The 8,727-nt window shown below is 41.9% G+C and overlaps 1 protein-coding gene across 1 annotated transcript; it reads left to right on the top strand.

Annotated features, from left to right (window-relative positions):
* Positions 1-763: 763 nt before the first annotated feature.
* Positions 764-2,068, top strand: LOC145631260 (uncharacterized). The gene is made up of 2 exons (XM_081683350.1): positions 764-932; positions 990-2,068. Exons 1-2 carry the CDS (start codon positions 764-766, stop codon positions 2,066-2,068), a joined length of 1,248 nt encoding a protein of 415 aa, XP_081539476.1.
* Positions 2,069-8,727: the final 6,659 nt, after the last annotated feature.

Below are 8,727 nucleotides of genomic sequence, written 5' to 3'. Positions count from 1 at the left end.
GATAAAAACCCTAAAAAAGTATCCCGTGACACGGCAAACTGTACCGTGACACGGGAAGTCCCACCGTCAGACGACACACTTTCCCGTGACACGGTACATTATTGGTATGACGCGGGAAATTTTCAGAAAACGGGAAAGAAAACGCATTAAGGGTTTACGCGGAAAAGACACGGAATGTCCCGTGTCACGGCAGACCTCCCGTGTCATGGGAAATCCCAACGTCAGACGGGAAGGATTCCCGTGACACAGTGGCAGTCTGCCGTGGTGCAGGAATTTCCAGTCTATTTTCCGTCTAAATACATTTTTAACCATAATTTCATTCGGCATTTTAAGTGCCGATTGATAATTTCGGGCCTTTTCTGACTTATTATTATTTGGGCTAAAATAAGAAAATAATTAAATAAAAATAAATAAAAGGTTTGGGCCAAAAATAAATAATAAAACAATAAAATAAAAAAGGTTTGGGCTAAAATTAAATAATAAGTTTGGGCTGAAATTAAAACTATGCTTTTACCAAACATCAAGGCTAATCCATGGACTATTTAAAAATATGAATTTAATAAAATAAGATTTTTTAAGCACTCTCGGGATTAAATATGAAGCCGACCAATAGTGGCGGTGAAAGGTTGTTCATCATCGGGTTTGGTTTTGGGGAGACATTTTTAGGTGTCTACAGATCGCTAAAATTCCTGGGATGCCAAAACCCATGGAAGAAGAAGCAGCAGATGGCTATATAAAATCTCCTTTCTCATAAGAGATCGCCATGGTAGAAGTGTCGAAGAGGTTCAACACACCCAACATGACTATTTATGATGGAACAACAGACCCTGATGAGCATGTGTCCCTCTACAAGCAGAAGATGATGTCAAGCTCAATCCCTAGAGATATCAGGAAGGCTATCATGTACAAAGGCTTTGGAGCCACACTATCAGGTCTAGCTCTAACTTGGTTCATTAATTTAGATAATGGGACAATTCGATCTTTTGCAGGAATGGTGAACCTATTCAAGATCCAATTTGCTAGCAGCAGGAAAATCGAGAAGCAGTCTTCAGATATGTACCGTGTTGTGCAGAGACATGGTGAATCCTTGAGGGACTATCTTAACAGGTTCAACAGGGAAAAGATTGGGATACACAAGTGTGATGCTCCTACAACAATCGAAGCATTTAGAAGAGGACTGCTAGACCATAGTGAGCTCTACAAGGAGTTGACCAAATATCCTTGTACAACCTTTGAAGATGTGCAAGCCAAAGCTATGGCTCAAGTTAGATTTGAGGAGGATACCTATGCAAGAAAGACTCCCGATCCAGATCGCCAGCCAAGAAGGAACAACAACTTTCCCAGAAGAGATCATCGATTTAAGCCATATCAGCGTTCCTCCTTTGATGAAGGATCAGTCAATGCTGTCGAAGAAGAATTCTCCGATTGGAGGGAAGATCCTGAGCTCCCACCTAAATTACATGAATATTGCTTCAATGTTAACCCTGCAGGAGTAATTAGGACCCGGTATAAGATGGGAGATACTGTGCAATGGCCCAGAAAGAGTGATAGGCCTAGAGAGAAGAAAGATCCATCCAGATGGTGTGATTTTCATTCATATATTGGTCATACAACCGATGAGTGTGTTGCGCTCAGAAAGGAGGTTGCTTACCTACTAAAGAAAGGTTACCTCAAAGAACTCCTTTCAGATAGATCTAAAGCTCCAGGGAAGGAAAGAGAATCAAAGCATGGAGGTCCTCCACCTCCGCCTCCAATTGTCAAAACCATTTGTTTCATATCAGGAGGGTCAGAAGTATGCGGTTTAACATACTCAGCAGCAAAACTGCACGCAAAGGAGAGCAATAAGGATCAACCCGACAGAAGGGAAAAATCCAAAATAGACATTCCCATCATGTTTGAAGAAAGCGATGCAGTAGAAGGCCATCATGACGGTATAGTGATTTCACTCCCAGTTGGAAACTACATGATCAAGCGAATCCTTGTTGACAATGGAAGCTCTACAAACATCATCATGCTTGATACTCTGAAACATATGAACATAGACGAAAAGAACATCACCAATAAGTGAATGATGCTAGTAGGATTCAGTGGGGAAACCAAGAAGACAAGCGGGGAGATCACATTAGCTACCTATGCAAAAGGAGTCAACCTACAAGTCAAGTTCCTAGTGATCGACACTCTGTCCTCATACAATATGATCTTAGGCAGACCCTGCATACATGAGATGAAGGCCTTCCCCTCTACGTACCATCAAGTCATTAAGTTCCCTGCCAGGTGGGGTATTCAAGAAATCAGAGGAGATCCTAAGGAGGCCAAGAAATGTTACAAGATCGCATTAAAAGAAACATCTGCACAAAAGAGTTCAGCATAGCAATTAGAGGGTCAACTGGGCCAAGAGAAGTTGAGCATAGCAGAAGAACAAGAAGCCACAAAAGTCCAGTTGAACCCCAAGCACCCAGATCAAAAGGTCAGAATAGGATCAGAATTGAAGCCAGATCTCCGACAACAAATATATGACTTCTTAGAAGAAGAAAAAGATGCATTCGCTTGGACCCATGAAGACATGAAAGGCATCTCTCCAGACGTAATTACTCACAAGCTGAATGTAGACCCAATGCATACACCAGTAAAGCAAAAGAGAAGGAAATTTGCGCCAGAAAGGAACAAGATTATCATTGAGTAAATCCAAAACCTATTGAAGACTGGAAAGATCAGAGAAGTAAAATACCCATAATGGCTTGCTAATGTAGTGGTAGTCAGGAAGAAGAACGGAAAATGGCGAATCTGCATAGACTTCACAGATATCAACAAGGCATGCCCAAAAGATCCGTTCCCCCTACCTCATATTGATGCAACGGTAGACGCCACAGCAGGACACGAGCTTCTATCCTTCATGGATGCGTACAGTGGTTACAATTAAATCCTCATGCACAAGGATGACCACGAGAAAACCGCTTTTATTACTAGTCAAGGAATATATTGCTACAAGGTAATGGCTTTCGGATTGAAGAACGCAGGAGCGACGTATCAAAGGTTGGTGAACAAGATGTTTGAAGAACAAATAGGGAACACAATAGAGGTCTATATAGACGACATGGTGGTTAAATCCAAGAAGGAAGAAGATCACGTCAGAGACCTTAGAGAAGCATTTGCCAACCTGAAGCAGTACGACATGAAGTTGAATCCCACAAAATGCACATTTGGAGTACAGTCAGGAATGTTCCTAGGATACATGGTTACACAAAGAGGAATAGAAGCTAGCCCAGACCAAGTCAAAGCCATTCTAGATCTGGAACGACCAAAGTCAAAGAAGGATGTACAGAGCCTAACAGGGAAAATTGCAGCACTGAACAGGTTCATTTCAAAATCTTCAAACAAGAACAAAGCCTTTTACGAAGTACTGAAGAAAAACAAGGAATTCAAGTGGGAACAAGAACACGAAGAAGCATTTCAGAAGTTAAAAGAGTACTTGGCCAACCCGTTGATTCTCTCTAAACCTAAGGAAGGAGATCCCCTCCAGTTGTACCACGCAGTCTCTGAAGGGACGATCAGTGCAGTCCTCACAAGAGAAGAAGGCAAGGGACAATTCCCAATCTACTACGTAAGCAAGACCCTACTCAGCGCGGAAACAAGGTACGCGTCCTTAGAGAAAATTATTTTGGCACTAGTTACTGCTTCAATAAAGCTACGTCCATACTTTGAAAGCCATTCCATACGAGTTCGCACCAACTATCCCATCAAAGCTATCATGAGAAAGCCAGAAATGTCAGGAAGGATGGAGAAATGGGCCTTACATCTAAGCAGGTACGATATACAATACGAGCCTAGGACTGCAATTAAATCACAAGCTTTGGCAGACTTCGTAGCAGACTTTAGTCCAGCCCTTGAGGAAGAAGCACAAAAAGAAGTATTGGCTTTACAAGAACCAAAGGCTACACAGAAGTGGATACTCCATACAGATGGCGCAGCAAACATACGCGGTGTAGGCCTAGGAGTAGTACTGACATCACCCCAAGGAGACAAGATAGCACAGGCAATAAGATGCAACTTCAAGGCCACCAATAATGAGGCTGAATACGAAGCACTGATCATAGGGTTAACCGTCGCAAGGGATATGAAGATACAACATCTAGAGGTAATTTCAGACTCCTTACTCATGGTAAATCAGATCAGTGGAGGATATGCAGCAAAGGATACCAGGATGATAGCCTACCTAGAAGTCACAAAGAAACTCATTAAGGAGTTTAAGGAATTCAAGATAGACCAGGTACCTAGAAACTTGAACACTGAAGCAGACGCCCTGGAAAACTGGGGATCAAATATTAATCTAGAAGAATTTAGAGCTATCCCCCTAGTGCACATACTCTCTCCCGCTATAGAGAAAGAATCAACCATGAACGTCTGCGAAGTTCAAGCAGGTCCTACATGGAAAGAAAACGACAGCTGGACAACACCACTAAAAGAATACCTCTTGGACAAGACAACACCAACAGGGAAAGTAGCAGCCCAAGCACTCGCTCTGAAAGCCTCCAAGTATTGCCTAATCAGCAACGTACTCTTCAAGAAGTCTGTAGCAGGCCCTTCTTACGATGCTTAGAGAAAGAGGAAGCACAACAGGTCTTACAGTCCCTACACAGCGGGGAATGCGGAAATCATTCAGGAGGAAGGAATTTAGCCAACAGAGCACTCAGAATGGGATACTATTGGCCCAGCATTAGAAAGGACGCTGTAGAGTTCGCTAAGAAATGCTTAGCATGCTAAAGACATGAACCTTTGACACACAAACCGTCAGAAGAGTTACATCCAACACTGACGCCTTGGCCATTCATGAAGTGGGGAATGGATATAGTGAAGCTACCCCCGTCATCAAGGCATAGAGTATACTTCTTAGCAATGACAGACTACTTTTCAGAATAGATCGAAGCAGAAGCGTACAAGGAAATCAAGGATAAACATGTCATCTCGTTTATAAAAAGAAACATCCTAAGTAGATTCGGAGTACCAACAGAGATCATTACAGATAATGGATCCCAATTCATCAGCAATAAGACCACGAAGTTCTGCAAGGAATGGAACATTTCTCTCATCACATCTACGCCTAGATACCCACAAGCAAACGGACAGGCAGAATCAAGTAACAAGGTTCTTATAGGCAACATGAAGAAAAGGCTAGAAGGAGCGAAAGGGAAATGGGCAGATGAATTGCCCAACATACTATGGGCAGACTGAACAACTCCAAAAGGCGCTATAGGCCACACTCCATTCTCATTGGTGTACGGGTGTGAAGCAGTGATCCCAACAGAGGTAGAAGTCCCCACGGCAAGGTACGGGTTAATGACAGAAGAAAGGAACCAAGCAGAACTAATTTACAACCTAAACACAGTGGAGGAATTAAGAGAAGACGCGAAAATGAGAATGGCAGCATATCAGCAAGAAGTAACAAGTTTCTTCAACAAGAACGTCGGAGCAAGAGTCTTCAAATTGGGAGATTGGGTTCTTAGAAAGGTGTACGAAAATACCAGAGAGGTAAACGCAGGGAAATTAGCACCCAACTGGGAAGGACCCTACAAGATCATCAAGGTAGTAGGTAATGGAGCATACAGACTTAGAAATGCGGAAGGAAAAGAGGTACAGAGAAGCTGAAATGCAGCACATTTAAAGCTCTATCATTTTTGAAGAGCGAAGGTACGTAGTCATCATTTCAATTTCGTTTCTTTTTACAAAAAAACAAAAACAACGAAAAAAAACAGGAAAACAAGCAAAAAACCAAAAAAAAAAAGAAGAAAAACAGAAAAAAAAAAAAACAAAAAAAAAAAAAAAAACAAAAATCTCCAACAGCAAAAATCAGCACGGAAGGTACTCCTCTTTAATTACACTTTGTCAATTCAATTTATTTTCACTACGAGTACTGACTTTGGCATCGGAGGGCCTTTGGGGAAACTCACGGCCACCCCTCACCCAATTCTGTTTTGCAAGGACAACATCGACACTGCTAGGCAAAAGCACAACAAGACACTACAGAGCAATGCTTATTCGTCCCTACAAGGAACAAACCAATATGAGGATGGCAAACCAACTGTCCCCGTAGAATAAGCAAATACATGTAAGCAATATTACAACTGTAATACAATTGTAATACAACTGTAATACAACTGTAATACGACTGTAATACAACAACGATACAGTAAGAAATATAAACACAGTTAAACATAGCAAAAGAGGCAGAATTACTTAGTTGCAAAAGCAACAAAATAGACAAATCATCCAGCTACAACAATGCAGCATAAAAACAAAATAAAATATTAAACTGCACTAAGGCAGTAAAAACAAACATTCTTCAAAGTTAAAAATATTTAAGGTGGCGCAGCACCATTGAAACTAATTTTCGCCCATGTTATCAGCAAGGACCACCTCCTCAGCAACAAACTTCGTACTCTCTAGGACGTCCTTGACCTCATTGTTATGGGGAGAGTTCACTTCCTCATCAGCAAAGCTCGGCAACAATGAGCCAGGAGCAGTAGTCCCTTCAGGAAATGCCTTCTCAAAGGCGGCCTTATCAGCATCATAATCCCAAGCCTCATGCTTCCCTTGCTGAAACTCCTCCATCATTTCAAGACGAGCTTTCCCAAAGTAATACGCTGCAGCATCAACAACCTCGTTCCCAGCCTCCTTCAAGGTGCTCTTTAGCCCATCACGTTCAACAATGCATTCCCTATGCTTAGTCCGTTCAGCCTTCAGAGCATCAGTAGCAGCCTTGTATTTGTCAGAAAGGGCATCACGTTCCTTCTTCATAGCCTCATACACCCGAGTAAACTCTAACACTTTGCCCAGTACGCCCAGACAAGATTGAAGGCTCTGCAAAGTACGTAATCAAGTAAGAGAAACGTAATTCAGTAATGTCATTTTTATTTAAATTTTTTTGGGAATATACCATACCTGGAAAGACTGCACAACAGCCTCTTGAGAAAGGTCAGCAAAAGTCTGCGAGGACTAACGATCCTTGAAGGACGGAAACAGCAAAGTATCCACATGTGGAGCCAGGGAATCAAAAGAGAAATCAGCAGCATCAACATCAATAGGCATCTCCAGCTTCCTCTTGAGGTTAGTGCGAGGTGGAGGTAGAGGAGGACCGCCCTTTGGAACAACCATCTTGAGAGGTGCGCTCTCTGAAGTTTGAGGAGAAGAACGAGATTTAAGGCGACCTAAGAGAGAGGACGAGCTAAGAAGGTCATGAGACCTTAGTGACCTCGAAGTATCTACAAGGAACATGGCAGGATTCAAAAAGGAATACAACAGATAACACGACAGCATACTCAGCAGGGTACATAACCAACTCAGAAAGGACACACAAACTGGAAACCAACAAAACTTATAACAAAGGCAAAACAGAATTGCAGCAACCGAATACATCTACAAGGATTGACACAACAATAAACATTACAAGCCCAACAGAAAGGAAGAAAAACAAACCTTGAGACATAGTTGGAGAAACTTTCTGCTCAGAATCAGAATCGTCTAAAGACTTGATCTGAATAACCGCTTCAGGCTGCGTCAATCTGATGAAGGATCTCTCGTCTGCACTCAACTCGTACAACTTGTCTATCAGGGACGGAGACTGAAAACGCGGCTTCAATTTACTCACTCCAACCATCAAGCAAATATGCCCGAATCAACAAAGAAGGAAAGCAAAACACAGGAAAATAAGAAAACAGAATACCTTCAGCCTCAACAGTGTCAATAAAAAAATCACAATCATCACCTAACGAATCAATCCTCACAAAGAAGAACTGGTGATACCACTTCTTGTCAAACGCCTTCTCCAAGTCAGTCACTAAAGGACCAACACCATCTTTCAAACGAAGACCAACCCGACCCTTACCACTAGTCCTAATAGTATAAGGATAACATAAATCCCTCACATCAAGTTCTATACCCAATTTCGCACTCAGCAAATCCAAAATTCTCAAAACCCTCCAAGTTTGGGGCAATAACTGACAAGGTGAAACCCTAACCTTAGATAGAAATTGACGAACAAGAGAAGAAAAAGGGAAAGTATGCCCAATTACAAAGGGGTACTCGAAGAAGCACACCCAACCAGGGGAAGTCCAGTCAGCCCTCTCCCCAGAAGACGGGATTTTCACCACAACCCCATCAGGAAATCGAGCAACAGCAACGATATTCTGAACTTCCTCCTTCGTTATAGTAGAAGGATAAACATCTTTAGCAGGGAAGACTTTTTGCGCGACCAAAGTCGGCTTCTTCACACCCTCATCCACCCCAGCAAACACCACTCTTACAGGATCATCCATCACAAAACAAAAAAGAAAGCAACGAAGTGAAGAAAAAAAGAAAACAGAGAAGAGAGAGAAAATACCTGATGAAAATCGAAATTGGGGCAAAGAGTAAAGTGATTAAACAAGAGCCAACACACCTAATAAATACTGAAGAAAGAAATAAACCGCCTTCCACGGTTACCGAGGAAATTGCCTTAAAACTGCCACCACGTTCCGTATTTTTGTTAACAGTTGAAATAATTCAAAAATCCTTATAACGACTTCTTTAGGTAATTTCACTTCCAATACTTGAAAATAAAAATTAGGGGCAATTGTTGGGCCCGTATTAACATACGATCCAGTATGCTTAGGGCACCAATCTAAGATCAAGGATTCAGCAAAATAAGCAAGAACGGCTTGATTGGAGTAAACAAGGAAAGCAGCATCAAGAGTA

Source organism: Chenopodium album, chromosome 1 (genome assembly GCF_948465745.1).
Source record: "Chenopodium album chromosome 1, dcCheAlbu1.1, whole genome shotgun sequence".
NCBI classification, from domain to species: domain Eukaryota; kingdom Viridiplantae; phylum Streptophyta; class Magnoliopsida; order Caryophyllales; family Amaranthaceae; genus Chenopodium; species Chenopodium album.
This window is presented reverse-complemented; position numbering and strand designations above follow the sequence as displayed.